Below are 20380 nucleotides of genomic sequence, written 5' to 3'. Positions count from 1 at the left end.
GATTGAAGCTGTTGCATTAAAGGTAGGCATCTTTTTAGTATCTTAAATATTCCAGAGGCGTCTATTCCTGAGTATATAATTGATGTACTTCAGCACTTAGCATGTTTTCTTGGACATATCACATGCTCAGCCATTAGCTGAGATTTGCTTAGTGTTTAATGTATTCTTATTTGCTCATAATTCAGATATAACAAACACATAACATCTCATAGTTACCAGAATATTTTTCCTGAATATTTTAAAGGCATTTATTTGTTCAAAATTGTTCTGTGTTCTTAAAATGCACTCCAAAATAACATTGTTTATATCTTTCTAACATGAGGTCACTTATCATGTATTCACTCTAGAATTGTTTAGAGGAGAAAGTTTGACTTGATTTTAAAATAATAGCAGTTGTTAGTAATTAAGCAAATCATTAAAAACATCGTTACAGTAACTGGTTCATGGTGACAAGTGAAATTTATATTCTACTAAAGATCTCTCTTATTGTACCTCATAACTAATTATATGAAAGATAGAGGTGTTTTTTTTTTTTTTTAAATAAATCTTCCATATTCCTAGGGTTTGATTGAATGACTGGACAAAAGAGCAATATGAGATTTCTGTGTAGTGATCAAAATGTTTATTATGTAAAGAACTTTGATGTCACACATCAATTTTTATTCTTTTAAAGGAAGGTGCATCTGCCCGAAAGACTCAAACTCCTGCAGCACAGCCAGTACCAAGACCAGGTAAAAAGATAAAATGGTGGTTTTTGTTTTTCTTACAGATGATAATAGTGTCTGAAGAAACTGAAATTTTACTTAGAATCATGAAAGGTCATTTTTCTTTAAATTGACTATCAAAGTTGCTTAAGCAGCTCTCAAAACTGATAATATACATATGGTGATTGCTAAACTTTGGTCAGCACTGTTACCAAATCTTTATATTCTTAATAGAAAAACATAAAGAAGCTAAAATGAAAAGCATGCTGAATCATTTATTTTCATACAGTGTGTTTCAAAGCTTGATTGGATTTTATAATATTCTTTACTAAAGTAGTATTTCCCCCAATTTGATGTAAAAGTTATTGATAAAATAGATTATGTAGCACTGTTTGGCAGTAACATAGGTTTTATAGCACTGTGCTTTCTCATAATGACTTAAAGTTATACCACTCGGATACTTACTTGAATAAGTGGCTGTAGGTAAGCGTTCAGAAAACTTTTAAGAGGATTACTTTGTTTTGGCTAAGAGTTTTTGAAAGTGTTTTGAATGGCTGTCTATGTGTAATTCCTTTTCTCACCAATTCTTTATCCTAGACTCATAATAGTATGTGCAAATGTAAATTTTTTTTACTATAGGTGTGTTAGTATCATAATCTTAATAGATGGATGTGTGGCTTTGGTGTTTAGAATTTCAGACACGTGTTATTGAGCACATAAAACAAATAACTTTTTAAAATTCATTAAGGAAGGGTAGTAATAAAGTTACTTTGGAAAGATTTCCCCCTCCTCCTCATACCTACAAAGAATGGTCTTTATAGATGCATGTAGATGTCAATACTATATCCACTTTTGGTGTTTAATTTTTTTCCATTTAGTGTAACTTCAGTGCTGTTCAAAGTGACTGAACAAAATGAAAAAGATTGGAAAGGCATGGGCAAGAATTTATCTGGGTGATAGCAGTAGCAGCAGTGCAGATTTGGATATCTTGTTTTCATTATATGTTGCCACACAGGCAACTTCTAAAATTACGTAGATTGTAAATACTAAATATTTCTGGAAGCACTGTGAAAGTGTCATATTAAGATTATGTGAGACTTACTGGAGTGACTTTGCAGGCAATTTCACTGTGTTGTGGTTTCATACCCCCTTAGACATGGCTAGTAGAGTCTCTCTCCTTCCCTACCTTCCTCTCTCTGTCTCTCTCTCTCTGAGAGAAGAGGTCCCTCACCCATGTTATAGTTGCAATTGGATGTAGCTTATTTCAGGTGTCAGGGCCATTTTAAGTAGTGATGACTACATCAAAAGCTGTTGTGAGAATATAAGGAAGAACAGCTGAATTCAACAGATGTTATTAAAATACCTTTCATGTACCTAGGCTCTTTGCCAGGAAGTAGGAGGAGCTAAAGGAGTACTTTTCAGGAAGGAAGAAAAAAGTGAAGGAAACTGGGATGAGCAGATAGGGTTGGGTCCAAAGAATACTTCCTATGAGTACAGTAGTATTTGTGGAAGCAGTTGAAGCACAGCCCCAGAATTGTTCTTGGAAGGGAGGGATGGGTAGGGGGTTATGGCTTGTCATTCTAATGAAGATCAGTGAGAAATTCAGAAATGACATACAAGGTCAAAAAAAAAAAAAAATCCCTACCTGAGGATTCTGATCTAGTTTTGTGTGCCCATGACTTAAAGTTGTCTCCATTTCACATTTTCTCAAAATCAAAGGAGAGGAGCAGGGAAGGAAGGCACTGGTATCTAAAATCGTTGCTCAAATGTAGGTGTGTGGTGTGGTAAGATGAAGTTAAGGGAGGGGTTAGGTTCTGATGTGATCTTGAGAATAACCATGTGTAAAGTAAGGGATTCTCAGCCTTCTCACTTTGTAATATCCTATCGTGCTTTCTCACTCTGCCAACGTGCACTGCAAAGGTGGAAATTAGTCTGCACAAATGCCTCCTAAATTCTCAGATGCTCTTCCATGGGAATTCTCTTCTCTTCTTTCATTTACTTCTCCACACCCATGTAACCATAGTTCTTGCCTACCATTCTAAAAGGAGCTGAGTTTTTTGCACTCATTTGACAAAAAGGACCTATTTTAATGAATGTTGTAGTTTGAAATCTTGACTTTAGGTTTTTTTTTTTGACTTTAGTTTTGCTGCATAAATGTTAAATATATTTGCTGATGGAGTACTGCCCAGTTTTGAAGGAATAGTTTATTTGACATGTTCAGTTATATCACGATCTTTTAAAATCTAAGTAAAAAACAAATACCCTAAATATACCTGGCACTGTAATATGTAGTAGATGAGGGATTATAGAATTATACTATTTATTTGTTAGATAGAGATGGATCATTTGGAAATGGGGATCAGACTAGTTTTTTCCTTAGGTGAGATGCCTCAAGAAAGGAATTCCATTTTTGAGCATTTTATCTTTCTGTCAGATATTTGTATTGTGCCAAGCAAGTTCTTTTAAAAAAATATATATATTTTTTGGTGGTGGTCCTGGAGTTTGAACTCAGGGCCTCACACATGCTAGGCAGGTGCTTTACCACTTGAGTTACTCCACCAGCCCTAAATTTAGTATTTTAAAATATTTATATTTAAACACTTAAAACCTCTAAAATATCAAACTTAAGGAATTTCTTTGGGGGTGTAATAACAGTGGACACCTTTTCCTGGATTCAGAAATACAAGTCTTGATGAGCTGTAGTCCTCACTATCATTTCCTTCCTGTAGCCTGATTTACTCTCTTGCACATGTCCTGTCTTTCCTCACCCTGGTTTCTAATGTGTGCATTATCTATATTTTCTGGCTTTAATTCCAAACTTCTAGTTAGTAGATCTTCAGCAGTGAGTAGATGGCCTGTGGCTCTAGTCTGTTTCCTTGATATTGCTCATGTGTGATTGAAAAAGTTTGCTCCATCTATTTTATATATAGTTCCCATGCTATTCAGTCATTCAGCTTATAACCTTATGTGCTGGTTGCATTTCTTATAAGTCTATGTGCTAATTTCCAAATTTATATCTTCAGTTAGACATCTCATCTCTGATTTGTTCACTGTATTAACTATCTGTTCTAATTTAGATATGACATAGGCATTGTAAAGCTTTTCAAAACAAATTTTTCTGATCTTTTGCTCGATACTTTTATGCTTCTTTATATATAAGCAGTGCCACCATCAACATTCTTCGTTCTTCGTATTTTCTTCTTTCCTAATCTGTCAGACTTACTTTTCTGTATCTCTGCTTCCAGTTTTGCTTTATCTCCACCACCCCAGCTGAAGACCATTATTTGTCTAGACCACAACATCTTAAATTGCTCAGCAGACTAATGTCATTCTGTTGCCTTTTTGTTTCTGGTCCTCAACAAGATTCATATAGAAATTAAGGATGAAATAGTACAAAAGTACACAGTCATCTTTTTAGCAATTCGCCTTTTTTCAGGCAGCATTAAAAAACCCTTAAGCTTCACACTTGAGGACCACCATTATGGACTGCTGTAATAGTCCTAACTGAACTTTTGCTTTCACACTTTGTCCTCCTTTTGATACCTTGTCTGAATTATTTTTCTTTTGCAGAAGGTGTGATACAAAAATGAAATCATGTCACTTTCTAACTTTAAAGTTACAGGACTCAAATCCAAACTTAGGGGCCAGGTGTGGTCATTCACATCTATATTCCCAGCTGTATGGGAGGCATAGGTAGGAGGATTGTGGTCCCAAGCAAAAGCATGAGATCCTATGGAAAATAAAAGTGAAAAGGGATGGGTGCATGACTCAAATGGTGGAGACACCAAGTTCAAATCCCAGTACTTCCAGGTGAAAAAAATAAAAACAAAAAATCCCCCTGAAACCACTGTTAGTACCAAAAAACCAAAACCAAACCAAACACCCAATTTAAGCCACACATGGTATCACGTACCTGTAGTACCAGCTCCTTGGAGGTGGGAGGGTCACTTGAGTCCAGGAATTACAGACCAACCTGAACAACATAAACCCCATCACAACAGAAAAAAAAAATGCATGTATATGTCTATGTATGTGACATTACATAAAAGTCTGTGTGGAATGGTTCCTATATATACTCTGAGTCTCGTCTCTGGCCATTCTTTCTTTCTGTCTTCTCCATGGTTTACATATTTGCCTTGTTTCAGTTCCAGAAGCACAGCAATCTTCCTGCCTTTCTCCTTTGCAAGCATTTCTGTGAATGGTTCGCCTACTTGTTCTTTGCAAGTTGCCTCCTTTTCATCCTTCAAATTCCAGCTTGAATGTCACTTTCTTCAGGAGACCTTTTCTAAATATTTTATCTAAAGGACACTTTTCTTGGTGTATACACTTGATGTTCAGATTTGTGTATTTGTTTATGATCTGGCTTTTGTACTTTACCAACACTTCCTGGAGGGCAAGATTTAAGTATCCTTTTATTTGCCTTTTAATAATAATGTAAGTAGAGTGCCTTGTACAAGCCTCTGAATAAATGTAGAGTATAATCATTTCAAGTTAAGCAAAGCAACAGTAGTGCTTTTTCTCATGTCCCTTTCTTGGCTTGCAAGTTGGCAGTCATTGCATTTGCTAAAGTTGTGAAGTGGAAGCAGCAGCATAGCTGCAGAGATCAGTAAGGACTTAATACACTTCACTTTTTAAAATCCTCATACCAGTATCAGCGTGTGCAAGCCATCATCTCTGTTTTACAGTGGAGGACACTGAGGCTGAGCAGAGTTAATTAACTTACCAGTGTAATTTGCCATGGCACTGGCAAATGGGGATGTGAATTTAAATCATCTCAGTACAGGCTCTTGGTACTGATCACTCTGCTATACACACTCCTTATCACCCCGCCCTCCTTTATGTCAGGCTTTTTAGTATGTGTATCACAGTCCTGGCCTTACTTATATACGGGGCCTGCTAATATTCCTTTGTAGTTACTTTTTAGTATGTGTGGGCATTTATATTTTGCCTTTTTCTTACATTCAGTCTTCTGAGCCTTTATTTTAACAAATATTTCCCTAAATTCCTGAATTGATTTTTGGACTTCCTCACCACAAAAAGAAAAAAGGAATTCTGACTGAAATGACACTGAGATCTCCCCTTCCTTTGCTTCTTCCCTCCTTCCCCATTCCTTGCCATTTTCTTTAGTCACATTCATACCTTCTGTTTATTCATGTCATTCTTTTGTCCTCCAACAAATAGGAAGTATTTACTTAAGTAGTGTTATATTCCAGACTTCACCATCTAGCTAATTAGGTTTATCTGTGAGCTCTGTTTCTAAAAATGTTTTAAGGAAGCTTTTAATGTTTTTTTCTCAGCAAGAGAAAAGATGAGATGACAATAATAAACATGGGTGTGTGTGAATGTGTCTTTGTATGACTGGAAAGATCACAATCGAACTAGCTAGACAGAAGAATACGAAGAATTGGTTAAAATGTAGCATGTTTGCTGCCTTTAAAATGGAACATACTCCAAAAATGTTTAAAGATGATATCTGTTTCTAAGAACTGACACTGAATTAGAATTTTTCTCCTCTAATCCACCAGTAAGCTTATTTAATTCCAATATGCACATATATTTATATACTCACTATACATATACACAGTGGTTTCAGAATTGTTAAGCCATATTTCCATGTGTAACAGCTGTATCAGCTAGATTACAATTCTTAGGTACCTTTCCTTTTGCCTTATAGACTTCACGAATTTCCGGTTTTGCTTCTGTTACGACCTCATTTCCCCTTTTTTCAATGACCTTGTTTTACATAGCTATAATACATTTAGCTTTTCAAGTCACATTCTACACTCTGTCCTAAGACATTTTGCTCTCCTAAATGATTTTTTTAAAGTTGTGCATATGTCACTGTTTATTCATTGTGCTGTGAAGTTCTGTGGTCTTTTGACAAATGTTTATTATCTTATGTTCTCCATTAAAGCATCATGTAGAGTGAATTAAGAATTTTAAATCTTCTAATTTTTTATTTTTGTGATTTTAAAAAACAAAAACTCCAGTGTGGGTATATAATAAAATTTTATTATATGGATAAATAATACTGAAAGTGAACATGCAGTACTTTCCATCCTAATGTTCATCAGGAATTGTCATTGTGCTAACAAATATTTCTACACATTATAAAGCCTGTCATGTATAAAACTAGTATAACTGGATGCATATTTGTTTCCTCACACAAGCACAATTAATTAAAATTAACATTAGTGTCATATTATCAACACAATTACTATATTATTAAATAATATCAATTAATATAGCTATAATATTATTTATAATATCACTTATAATTATTGATAAGGTCATTTCTAGATAATACAGACCTCTGTTTGATTCCTTGCTTTTAATGGTCAGTTCCTTTCTTAATTACTTTTTTTTTGAAGTGAAAGAAAAAGAACTATTTTAGAGCTTAGCTCCCAATAAGGCTTTTCTCTTTCCTCTAAAATAGTTAAGTACATTTTTCCTTCCTTTATCCTTTCCTGCAGTGCTGCATGCTCTTGTAGTACTGTCTTACACATAGATGACAGTGGTCAGCAGTGTGTTATTCAGCGATTTTCTTCCTTTCCCAGACCTGCACACCCATGAACACGACAGTACATGACAATGTAATATAGTCACTTTTCTTGCAACAGCACATCCTTAAGTAATGCTAAGACATTTTAATATATTTATGAAGCACAGAAATAGATGTTTTGTGTGTTTTTAATTTTATAGCTAGTCATGTCAATACCAGTAATTTTTAAGCTTTCATTATAAATTTGAAAATAAGAATTTTTTTGTGACACTCAATTGTGATTTTTTTCCTTATAGTTTCTCAAGCAAGACCTCCCCCAAATCAGAAAAAAGGTGAGATCATGCCCATGATTTTAAAGTTACTTAAGAAGCAGCATTGAGAGGACGAGGCTACAAAGCCAGAGCTCATATGCCTGTGTAGCCATATGAATGGATGTGCTTATATCTGTCTCAATTAATCTGTGCTGAAGCCACACTGATTACTGAATATTTTATTATTGCTAATGCAAAAAAAATTAAGTTACAGATTTTAAAACTTTTCATTTTTCGTAAAGAAAGTACAATTTCTTCTTCTAATTATATATTTGCTGTCTTTAAAATTTTGTCTTACAGGATCACGAACGCCTATTATCATCATTCCTGCAGCTACAACTTCTTTAATAACCATGCTCAATGCAAAAGACCTTCTGCAGGATCTGAAGTAAGCAATGCGTTCAACTTTTTTTACAGGATGCTGAGATGTCACTGAGAAGTAGTTGTTACTCGGTTCACGATAGCTTATTTGGAGAAAACAAAATTTTATTTAACAGAGAGCTAAAGGATAATTTTTCAAAACAGTACACTCTTCTATATCTGGATCCTTTACAGAAAGTTACAGGAACCTGTGGCTAAAGTCTGAGGAAAGAATATTATTCTGTTAACTTTTAAGATGAATTGTTTTTTTTCCCTGAAGAGCTTGAGTTTTAAAACAGGTTTAATTTTTTTTCTCTGCGTTAGATGCGTGCATACCTTGGGCAAGGAGATGGGCAAGTGGGGTGCATAGTTATTTAGCCTAGGCAGCAATAAAGTTGGCAGAGTGAAAATAAAACCTATGCCCTTTGTCCATTGATAGGTGCTTAGTTTTTTGAAGTTTTTAATGTCTGCTCCTAGTTTCCTTTTTAAAGTCAGTTCAGTTACAATTTGGCATCACGGAAATGGGTACAAAATAAATCTCCCCTTGGCAACCAACTTCAGGCTTAAAATTTAAGTACTTCACATTTTCCAGTAGCATTTCTCTTTATCTTATTGACTGTAAATAGGTGTACCACTCATAATGAGTCATGCTTAAGTGATTTTTCAGAATGCTGTCAAGTCTATAAGAGTCAGCATGGCAAAAATGAGTTTTTTTCTGATTTTTTTGCCCTCTGTTGTACCGTTTGTTAAGTATGTACTCCATTAAACACTGGTGAGGGATGTAGGGTTTTAAGATACTTTTCTTCTGTCACAATGCTTTTTGTCATACAAAGTTAAGAAAATAGAAGCGCTCAAAATACATAACATTTGGGAGATTAAGAGAGGTGTTAAATGGGGGGTTACTGTGTTCTGCTGTAAGGTTTTCAAGTGTATGGTACTTTCCTGTGGCACCCCCAGCTGACGTTGTCGAGTTGTCCATTTGTACTGCATAGCAGGTGCGTTGGTCTTCATGTTTGTTACGACTGTGGACTGGTGCTCACTAACCTTAGCACAGGTTTCTTTGAAGAGATCCTGGATTGAGGGTATACCCTTCCAGAGCGAGCTCTCCAGATTGCTTTTGCCAGATGTTCCAACAGTAACCAAAGCCTTAAGTTGGTTTTGTGTTAGATTCTCCACTCAAGGATTTATGGCATTTTTAGGGTAATACAAATTCAAGTTCAGATCAACCTCGTGACACTGGAGTTGGGCCTTGGCTGGCATTTTCTAGCAGCCCATTTCTACCACCACTGAAGAGCAAGATCAAGATGAATGTGCTTCCTTGACATTTGATTGGGAACATTTTCTTCCTTAGTTGTTCCTTCCATTGATTGTGTGACTTTTCTCAAATTCCAGTTCCAGCCCCTTTGTGTGGATGGTAAAAAACAAACCACTTGAATACACATGCTTTTCCTTCCTTGCAACACCAGTGGACTTAATCTGTTAAGGCCACAGCAAGTTTCTTAATTCATGCTTCCTAAGTAAGTTTGAGCTGTACCTGAGTATTAAAATGCAAAGTATTTCATAAAACATTTGCCTGCTTAGCTATAAGTAGATTCTTGGGGTTTGGAATTCAGTCAATATTAGAAATAGGTTTCAATCTTTATCTGATCAGTCATGCTTAATGCCTCAGTTACACGATTCAGATTAATTTAGTGATAACTCATTTGTTTAAGTTGTTGAGTTTATTCATTTAACTAAAAAGCAAACTTAAGTAGACAAGTACACCACAAACCCAACCTTCTAGGAGCTCACATAATGGTGTTACTGGTGTGTCAGGGTCATTAATTGCAACTGATAAGAAATTAAATTTGTTCTAGTACTTAATATAAAAGCCAGTTTCAATTCCTTATTGTTCAAAGTATACTGAAAAATAAAATGTCCTTTGAGAATTTACATACCTGAATCACATCTTACAAACAGGCTGAAAATCAAATTAGAACCCAACAAATACCAATCACTGAGAGCTTTACATAGCAACTTTCACAAATTATGTGGTGTTAGTGAGAATGTACATACAAGTGCTTTTCTTAATCAAAAATAGCTTGAACATATTAAACAATTTTGAGACCTAGAAAGTTTATAAAATACATCTAGCTTGACTCCCTTCCTTCCTCCCTCCCTCTTACTCCTGAATGAAAACACAGAGAGAGAAAAGAACCTCAAGGGTTATTTGGCCTTTTATTTTAATTCTGGTAGTTAGTTGTAGAGCAAGAAATAAAATCAGGTCTCCTGCTGACCAGTGTATTTTGTTATCTGAAAGGTCTAATGTCAACAAGTTCTTATTAAGTATTTTTAGTGGTAACTAGGAGAATACTTTTATTCAGAACATAATTAATACCTGAAAGAAAAGTGTGAATGCTGTTGCTTCTTTCTCAGTAGAGAATCAATGATGATTCTTTAAGAAAGAAAATAAAAGCAACCTCCCTCCAAGAAGAAAATCATACTGGTTTTATATAACTTACGACTGATTAAAAATGAGAAGCAAAATAAGCTGCGATACTTGCAGGTTTTGCTACATGTACAGTTTAGTTTTAAAAAGTACCTTCAATTTAAATTAGCTTTCTTTATAAAACATAGGTAACCTGGTACATAGAAGTACATATGTTAAGTTTTATTTGTCTTAAGACTTTTTTTTAGCACTTTCTGATGATAATTTTCAAGAATCTTTTTTCTATGAGTATGGGAAGAAGAAATTTTTATATTAGGTATTTTTGTGGTTAAGTTTTAGTAGATGTGAGTCTTCTGATTGAACCTGCCACCTAACAAGATTCCTCAAATAATGTACAACTGGGTAAATAAGAAGTACAATTTTGGACTAGTTCTTGAATAGATTTGATAATATAACTGAAATTGTCAAACCTGTACAACATGGATTTGTGTTAGTTTTGTATCCTTGCATAAACAACCTAAGGAGGAAGGATTTATTTTATCTCACAGCATCAGAGGTTCCTTCCATGGTTGCTTGGCCCCCATGTGCTAGGGCGGTGGGAGCATGCAGACTGAGGCTATTCACCTTATGACGGGCAGGAAGCAGAGAGAGGAAGGAAAGTGCTGGCGGCCAGGTGTACCTTCAGAGGCAGGCCCCCGTGACTTACTTCCTCCATCCAGGTCCTACCTCCTAAAGTTTCCAGACCCCCCTTAAAGTAGTGCCACCAGCTCAGGACCAAACATTCAACACATGAGCCCATGTTGAACATTTCACATTGAAACCGTATGCGGACTACATTCATTTCTTTTGAAAAATGTTCAAGGTATCAGCATTCATGTATTTCCTTCCCACTTTGTAATCAATATCCAAAAGTAGTTTTTCACCACTTACAGTCTGAAATATCCATTTGGCTTTTTTTGGTTGTTGTATTTTAGTGTCCAACTACATTGTGACTTCTTCAAAGACAAGGGGTTGTTATTCTGTTGGTATTTGTAGCTATACTACTTAAAACAGTGTTTATATAATAATAGATATTAAATAAACGAGGAAGAAGGAACATAATGAAAAAATTGAAGAATGGGAGACTTGTGTACCTGACATAAAACACTTGGGGATTTTTGTGTGTCTTTTATCAACCCGTAATTAATGTGAGTGCATTTATTGCCAGTTTTAAATTTCTTTGTTGAAATACAGGGTCATGTCTACACTTTGAACTAGACTTGCATTCATATGATGCTTTATTACTCCTGATTGAGCTTTTTGCACTTTTTTTATTTTTGGATCATGTAGTCGTTAAAGTTCTTAATTTTTTATGATTTGTGAATTTGGTGTTACACAGTTCTCACAATATTTAGTAATTTGACAACTGCTTATGTTTTTTATAAATATGTTTGGATGTTGTAAAATATTCACAGTAAGTTTGTAAAATGTTAAAAGAGAATTTCTGCCTTCAGTCTTTATTCTCCAGAACCTTTGAAGTGTTTATCTCAATCTATTACAAGTCTAGTATTTATAGTGCAAAGAAATCACTAAGTTTAGTGTCTTTCTTTTTAGCCATAATATGGAGAGGCCAAGCAATTAGATGGGCCACTTTTTTTTTTTTTTGGTGCTGGGATCAAACCCAGGGTCCCATGCATGCTAGGTAGGCACTGTACCACCGAGCTACATCCCAGCCCGATGGACCACATTTTAAGGCTAGATCTTGCCTAGTTTTTCTTCCAAGTTTAAAACACTTCTTTCATTGTTTAACACCTCATTGCAACTGACATCTCCCCTACTGTTTGAGGCAGCTGGAGGCTTTGCTATGTAATTAATGCATAATTAAAACCTCCTCCACACAATTATAGTACTGGCTGTAACCCATGGTTCAAATTGGCATAGATTCTGTTTGGTTTTAGGATTCTTCAAATTTCTAGTCCTTCAATAAATAAATGAAACAAAAAATAAAACTCAGCTTAACCTTTAACTTCCTAAATAACAAAATTAAGGTCATTGTGGAAGTTCCAAAAGTAATTACTTCTGTAAACATTATTTTGAAAGAAGGTTAGTGGGACTGTGAGGTTACTTAAAGTGATGACACGTGACGGCAGAGTTCCGCAGAGGAGAGAAGACACAAGAAAACGCTCTAAATATCTCAAGAGGGTCCCCTCACACTTGCCTCACTTTGCTTTGCACATGCTTGTGAGCAGCCACAGGCAATGCAAATGGTAGAGCCGCTCTGGAAAGCAGTATAGGATCATTTTCTGTATCACACTGCAGAGACCATCACACTAGTGTCTGCTCCATTGATGGTGAGAAGCCAGCTGTCTGTGGGATAATCAACCCTTTGAAGGAAATCTGCTCTGCTCTGTGTGATTATGGTAAAGATTATTTTAAACATACCTGCCATACTTAGATATGGAGGTCTTTTCTACACATCGTACGTGGGACTTGTTAGAACTCAATTTCTGGATTGTTGCTATTCTTGATATCTCAAAGACTAGGCTTACTGTTTCAGATATTCTTGGAATTTTTTAACTTCAGTGAATGTTGGTAGTACTCCAGAGAATCCCGAGAAGATCTGCTAAGTTTCAGCACCTGGCAGTACTACCTCTCCAGCGTTACTTGAAATTTGCAGTTTTAGCTTTGCTTTGCTTTTGTGTGTGTGTGTTTCTGAAGTTTGAACTTAGAGCCTTGTGCTTGTTAGGCAGGTGATCCACCACTTGAGCCACATCCCACCCCTCTTTTTTATAAGGCTTTAGTTACTTTGCAGGAAGGGTCCCACATTTTGCCTAGACTGGTCTCTGACCAGTGGCACACGCCACTATTCCTGGTCTGTTGATTGAGATAGTTTTGCTAACTTTTTGCCCAGGCTGTACTCAGACTGCACTCCTCGTGAACACTGTTATCCAAATAGCTGGGATTACAGATGTGCATTACCACATCTGGCCCTCATTTTGAGATTTTTAACATCCAGATTTTGATTGTTTTTGCTGCACATCCAATTTTGAGACATTAGAATTTTCTTCGCAATTGCCAGCATAGGGGTTAAGGTTGGAGGTAAAGGAGAAAAGTGGACGGGCAAGTGGGTTTATTTCTAATTACCATTGCACTGAACTTACCCCTTGAGAGTCCCAGTTTATGAAGAAAGGAACTCTTATTAGATTCCCTTCATTGAGCAGAATTTGAGCTTTGTTTCCTATTCTAGAAGCCCAGTGAAATGTGAAAAACAAAGTTCAGATTTAATTGGTTTGCACGGTCTTCTATGGTTAGGACTTTGCAGTGTCATTGTTGCTTTTTGAGTTCCCTTCTTTACTCAGTCTTTGCCCAGACATTTGTTACTTTTTGCTAGCTAACTAAGAGATGCCTTTAAGAATTTTTATATTTTATTAATAATTTTTAGTTTTTTGGGAATTATTCCAGTTACTTAGGGAGTCTGTCATATTCATGCCAGAAGGAAAATAAAGACATTTTTTTAAGGTCATAATTTGTTAATGTTAACTAATGTCATTGTTCCTTAAACATTTTTCAAAATGTGTATTAAATGTAAATTTCATAGTTTCTAATGGAAGTCAGAGCACTTGGGAATCTCGAATAACATGATTCTATCTAAATATTTCCTTCAGATTGACTTTTCAGTTCAGCCTGTATCTGAGCCTGTGCCGAGTGCAAAATAGCATGCTATTTGGTGTGAATGCCCTATGTAGATGACTGCTGTGCCTCCAGGAGACCTGAAGTCTACTAGGGAAAAAACAAACTGTGACAATTGTGGTAATAAAAAAAGACCGTTAAAAAAATGTACAAAATTAATGCTACTTTGCATAAAGAAGATGAATTCATAGATTCATAGTGAAATAAACACGGATTAAACTTAGAATTATATAAATGTTAAGTCCACCATAGAGATACATTTAAAATTTGGTAGGCTAGGAAACCAGAATTATCCCATTCATATTTAAATATCACATGCACTGTCCCTCCAGATGCCACCTTATGAACTATAGACAATTACCGTATTTTACATATATAGGCCAGTACCCATTTGTTCATAGTTCCTGTACAGGGAGAGGCATAGAAATGAAACACCACTGAGTGGTGTATTAACAGTGAGGTCTGCTTAACACTGAACAGGCTTAAGTTTTGTTGTGTTTCCTTTAGCACTCTAAATTCTTTTCCACTGGTCATTGCTCTCATCAGCTCATACTCCTGATGGAATAGGATACATTGATAATTAGCAATTGGCCTAGTGTAGCCAAACTAAACATGCTGCAATATGTAGTTGCAGTGTACAGCATTTTGGTTAGTTGGCTGGAGCATTGTGTACCCTATTGATTCTAAGCTGTAGATTTATTTTCATGATTTAGTTTATCTAAAATTGATGACATCTTAAAGGTGTCTTAGCTGGTGCCCTGACGGAGTCTTCAGTTTTGGGAATATTCTTAGTACATATTTCTTGTTATTTCTAGCAAGAGATCTGTTACAGGAATATGTAAGGAACTCAACCCTTCGTTACAGAAGCTAACATAGAGCACATAGCAAGCCACTGCTGCACACCCAGCAAAAGGCTGAAGTTAAAAAACCAGAGCCCTCATGCAGCTTGGTGGAAGTATTGCATGGTACAACTGCTTTGGAAAACTTTCTGGCAGTTTCTTATAAAAAATACACCCCATGATCTAACAGTTCTTTTTAAAGGTGTTTCTAGAAGAGAAATGAAAGTAGATGTTCACGAAAGCAATGCTAATAATCAACAATAATCCATATTTTGGAACCACCTTGGTATAGATTGTTTATGTCTCTTTCCACCCACCAACCCACATAAATTTCGTATGTTGAAGCCTAATTGCTACTATGATGATAGTAAAATTAAAATTCCAGAGTATGTAAAAATTCTAGTGTGAGATTAATGAAAAAACATGTAACTCTGAACTTGAAAAAACTTAGAGCAACCAATATGTAAACATGCAGATGCTTAAATAACTTTTATTTCTTAGGTGAAGTGGGGGGTTTTGGAGGTAATTCAGTCATGAAAACTTTGCCTTCATAAATGGGATTAGTGTCCTACCCAAAATATCCACCAGTAGGAGAATGGATGAACAAGTTTCATTATTATAATAATAGAATTCTACCTCAATAAAAGAAAGGCCCTACAGCATGGATGTGTATCAGAAACATTAAATTGATTGAAAGAAGCCAGGTGCAAAGGAATATATCCTGTATGAGTCTGTGTGTCTGAATTCTCAGTTCAGGCAAAGCAAATGTATTGTGATGTAAGTCAAAACATAGCTTGTTCGTTGAGAGAAGGGTGGTAAGAATTGACTGACTGAAAGATGCATAAGGCACCCTAGTGGATGAATGCATTATGTTCTTTATCTTGAGCAGAATGGTGCATACATTGGGTGTGTATTTATTGAAACTAATTTACACATGTCATAGTATGTAAATTTTATGCCATTAAAAATGTTGTATGTGCAGAAATAAACTGAAATGAAGCCACATAGTATAAATTTGGTATTTGTGAATTCCTCGTTGTGGGAGGAATGGTCTCAGTCCCTTACTTTCTTGTAAAGCAACAGCCAGGTGCTTTATGGAACTAGTAGATGCACCTGAGTAGAGCCTGAACCAGTAGATGGGACTCTGCTGCCTTTTGTTCTTAAGATAAATATGGAAGGAGTTCCTGTCATGACATCAAACAGTGCACTCCAACTTGAAAGAAACAGCCAATGCCTCACAGGGATAGTGGTTCTGACTTGCAAACAGTATCATTGAGGTAGTACTGTTCTGTAGTTTAACTGGCAGTTATTTTTCATGGTGGTACAATGTCTTGAATTTAATGAAGTAATGTAGGGTAAACAGGTAAAATGCATATTGGCCTTCTGTGGAGTAGTAATCAAGTCTGAAAAAGCATTTTGAAGTAAAGCTTCTCCCCTCACCCCTTTTGGTGGTCCATTTTGCTCTGGTTATTTTGTAGATGAGGTCTCTTGAACTATTTACACAGACTAGCCTCGAGCTGTGATCTTCCTGATCTCAGCCTCCCAAGTAGTGAGAATTCCAAGCGCCTGGCTTTTTGTTGCTTATGGAGAAAGCTACTACTATTCTAAGGAAATACCTTGATGTGATCAGATGTAAAAAATTCTAGTACTATGGTTAATTTAAAAACTATGTAACTCTGAACTGTAATAAAACTTAGAGTACCAATGTGTGAACATGCAGATGCTGTATAACTCATATTTTTTTAGGCAACAGAAGTTGAATTAGGTGTTTCATAGACTTTATTTTAGTTAGGTATTGTATCATTCATTTATATATATTTTATAATTCATTATTATTAAAGCTTGTAAATAATTTTATACTTTTAACAATATTTCAGAAGCCAGAAAAGAGAGAGGTACAGTATTATATTTAAGAATTTAAACATTTTAAACCCCATGTAAGTAGAGACTGATTGAGACAAATTATATAAAGGAAAACATCTTTCTCATGGCTTTGTTCTGTGAGTTTGTTCTGAGAGTGCAGGAATTCACCTTTTGTATATTGTATATTGCGTATATTGTTCATTTTTTTTTATAGTGTGGCTTTCTATTAGAATTTGGCTTTCAAAAATGGATGAATGATGAATTTTTGAAATAGTGTGTTTTATTATTCAAAGTGTTAGTATTATATTTGACATTTTCTGTATGAGCTTCATTGCTAAAATAACCAAAATCTCTAAGCAGCAAATGATTATTTTGGGGCAAATTTTTAAATGATATGGAAATCGTAATTCATTTATCGGCTGTGAAATGATGTGAGATCAGTTAGCTCAGATACACAGTTCAGTATTACCACTGTCATCATCTACTAAAAACTTTCTAGAGTTAGCATTATTGTGTGGTGAGTCAAGAGTGTGGTGGTGAAAGTTTTCAAAGAACTCTATCAAGTGTAGGCTCTCATGTACCTTCTTAGCCCCTTTATCTCTCCTAACTTTTCAAAGCAGAATGGTGCTCAGTACGTTGGTTATATTACCCTAACCTGATTGTGAAACATTGTTTAAAAAAATCTAAAGCCAAAAAAGCTTGGGGTGTGCCTCAAATGGTGGAGCGCCTGCCTGGCAAGTGCAAGGCCCACAAAATAAGAGTAAAGAAAATCAGCAGATTCTAGAGCTGGCAGCAGCTGTCCAAAATGCAAGTGTTTCTGAGAGTGTCTGCTCGGGCGCAGTGGAGAGTTGACCCACCAGGTAGGATTGATAAATGCTGCTATTTGATCGTATTAGTGGCACTTAATAAGATAGATGTTTGTTGTACACTGATTCCCCTAATTTAAAGTCATCAGAACGACTCAAGCTTGATGGCATTTTTCTAATTCTGTTGAAGCATAAAAATAGGAAAAAGGGTGTTTTCTGAAGCTCTGGGATAAGCTGAGTTGCCTATGGAAGACTCCAGTCCAGCCACAACAGTATCTTACTTTCAGATGGCCTTTTGATTTTTAATTAAGCTTCCCTTTATCATAAGGTTTGCCTCTAATAAATTGCATTTGAGAATTCACAACTTAATGTGGAAAATGCTAAGTGCTAGTTAGAAGAATAGAAGTTGTGTTCACACATTGATCCTAAGTGAGTTTGAGTTCTTTTTGGCATACTGAACATTTTTAGCTTAAAACATTAATATTAAAAAATCATTTCAACATATATTTTCCCAGTTTTATCACATTGAATACATTTGACTTTTTCTCTGTTTAAAGATTTGTACCATCAGATGAAAAGAAGAAACAAGGCTGTCAACGAGAAAATGAAACTCTAATACAGAGAAGAAAAGATCAGATGCAGCCAGGAGGCACTGCAATCAGTGTCACAGTACCTTACAGAGTAGTGGACCAACCCCTTAAACTCATGCCTCAAGACTGGTAAGATTGTCTTTATCTGTCTTATCTATTCTGTCATTTCTTCCTTTGAAAACTGATAATCTGTATAGATCTCATTTGGTCATCAGTAATGCTATCGTTGTAGTAAAACCGCAGCCCCTCAACATTGTGCAGTTTACTTAATAAAGTGCTGCACTGCTGAAGATGTTTTTAGCAGTTTGGGGCATGTATGCCATGGAAGGGAGAAAGTTTTTAAACTTCAGATTTAATTTTAGCCTCAGAAATCTTGAGCTGAGTAAAAAATTTTAGAGTTGTGTTTTTTCTCAGCAACTTTGATCATTGCTATAGGTCTTTCACTTCAATAGGGAGTCACCATGGTTCAGTAGAGTTTTCATCTGAGGCAGTGGTTATCACATTGTGGTCTGCAGATCTGAAGATCCTCCCATGGAGTTGCAAGGTCAAAACTGTTTCCATAATAAATTGACATGACTATTCTCGTGATGTGTCAGTCCTCAAACAGGAAAAATCACCTGCCAGCACCCAAGATTAATCATTTATTCTCCCTCCTTTCAGTATCTTCTTCAGTCCTTTTCCCTTTTGCTTTCTGTGTAGTGGGCTGGTCTCTCATCTACCCTTGCACTTGTGTTTCCTCATCTGAAAAGGGGCTTGCAATAATGTTTATCCTACCAGATTGTTTTGAAGAACAAACATGTTTACATGTTTAATGGAAACTGCCTAAAATGGCACTGGTGCATAGCAAATGCTCATCGTAAATGTTACTAATGTTTATCTCTTGTTGATGTTTTGTTCCCAGCTCTTTAGTTACAGGCTTAAACTATTTATGGCAATATCTATTATGTTTCTCAATTTAATTAAATATTATGCAAATAATAGAGTATAGAAAGAAATTTTTTTGGGGGGGCGTGGAATGAGACTGCGGTTTGAACTCAGGGTTTCCTACTTACAAAGAAGGCTCTCTACCACTTGAGCCACACTTCCAGTCCTAGAAAGAGATTTTTTTTTTTCTCCTGTAAAACCAGTTTAAATGGCTAGAAAAAACAAGTTGCTTTACAAAACTAACTAGCTTATTGCATTTAGGGTAAATGAAATAGTTGTAGAACAGTTGGAAAAAGAATAAAAGTTGAGATGGTTTTTCTGTTTAGGATTTCTTCCCAGATAATCGAAGAACTAAAAAATAAGACATGGGGCTTCATAAAATGGTTGGGGAACATTTAAAACATATTTTAATTTTAAATTATTTTCTTTTAAAACTATATACATATTTGTATACATGTATGAATTTATTTATATATAAATTATATATATATAATTTTTTGGTGGTACTGGGGGTTGAACTCCAGGCCTCAAGCTTGCTAGGCAGGCACTCTACCACTTGAGCTCTGCCCCCAGCCCAGCTACTTTTCAAATAGGGTCTCAAATTTATGCCCATTCTGGCCTGTATCACCATCTGGCCTAGTTCCGCTATCTTCCTATTTTTGCTTCCTGCCTAGCCGGGGTGACAGGTGCCAGCCACCAAACCCAGCTTTTATTGGTTGAGATGGGGGTCTCATGATATTTTTGCCCAGGCTGGTCGTGAACTGTGATCTCCTCAATCTCCGCCTCCTGAGTGGCTAGGATTATAAACATGAGCCACTGCACCCAGCATCAAGTATTTTAGATGAACTGGTAATCTCTATTCCAGTACAAAAGTGGACCCTACAGAAAGCTATTGTGTCTGTAATTATGTCTGAAAGGCATGGCAGTCATTAATGTGCTGTGATGTGCTGTGATGGTGACATGCTGAAAAGTTAAAGTGAGACTGTTTATCTTGCCAACAGGATTGATAGGAGACTGTATCACAGGAATAGCTATGAGCCTCTTTCTTAGCAGTTTGCAGTAAATAAAGCTCAAGTTTAAGATGCTCTTGCTCTATCCCCTTCTCTCCCTTTCTACTTACAGGGACCGGGTTGTAGCAGTTTTTGTTCAAGGTCCTGCTTGGCAGTTCAAAGGTTGGCCCTGGCTTTTGCCTGATGGATCACCAGTTGACATATTTGCTAAAAGTAAGGCACTCTCTGTATCTACTGCTTATTCAGTATCGATGTGTTCTTTAACAGAAAGCCATATGTGGCTGTGTGTGTAATACTAACTTTTAACCACCAGTGAATATCTTTTAAAACCTTTTTATGCATTAATATTTTCTGTGTGGCTGTGTATAAAAGTA

The 20380-nt window shown here is 35.9% G+C and overlaps 1 protein-coding gene across 2 annotated transcripts in view; it reads left to right on the top strand.

Moving 5' to 3' along the window:
* Positions 1-20380, top strand: part of Cdc73 (cell division cycle 73) — a 108216-nt gene that overhangs the window by 75290 nt on the left and 12546 nt on the right. For both annotated transcript variants that reach the window (XM_074048762.1, XM_020156198.2), the window contains exons 11-15: positions 674-731; positions 7503-7538; positions 7818-7905; positions 18040-18201; positions 20119-20219. In XM_074048762.1, coding sequence (XP_073904863.1) covers positions 674-731; positions 7503-7538; positions 7818-7905; positions 18040-18201; positions 20119-20219 — 445 coding nt within the window. The remainder of the gene's footprint in view (positions 1-673; positions 732-7502; positions 7539-7817; positions 7906-18039; positions 18202-20118; positions 20220-20380) is intronic.

The sequence above is a fragment of the Castor canadensis genome, chromosome 11 (assembly GCF_047511655.1).
Source record: "Castor canadensis chromosome 11, mCasCan1.hap1v2, whole genome shotgun sequence".
NCBI lineage: Eukaryota > Metazoa > Chordata > Mammalia > Rodentia > Castoridae > Castor > Castor canadensis.
This window is presented reverse-complemented; position numbering and strand designations above follow the sequence as displayed.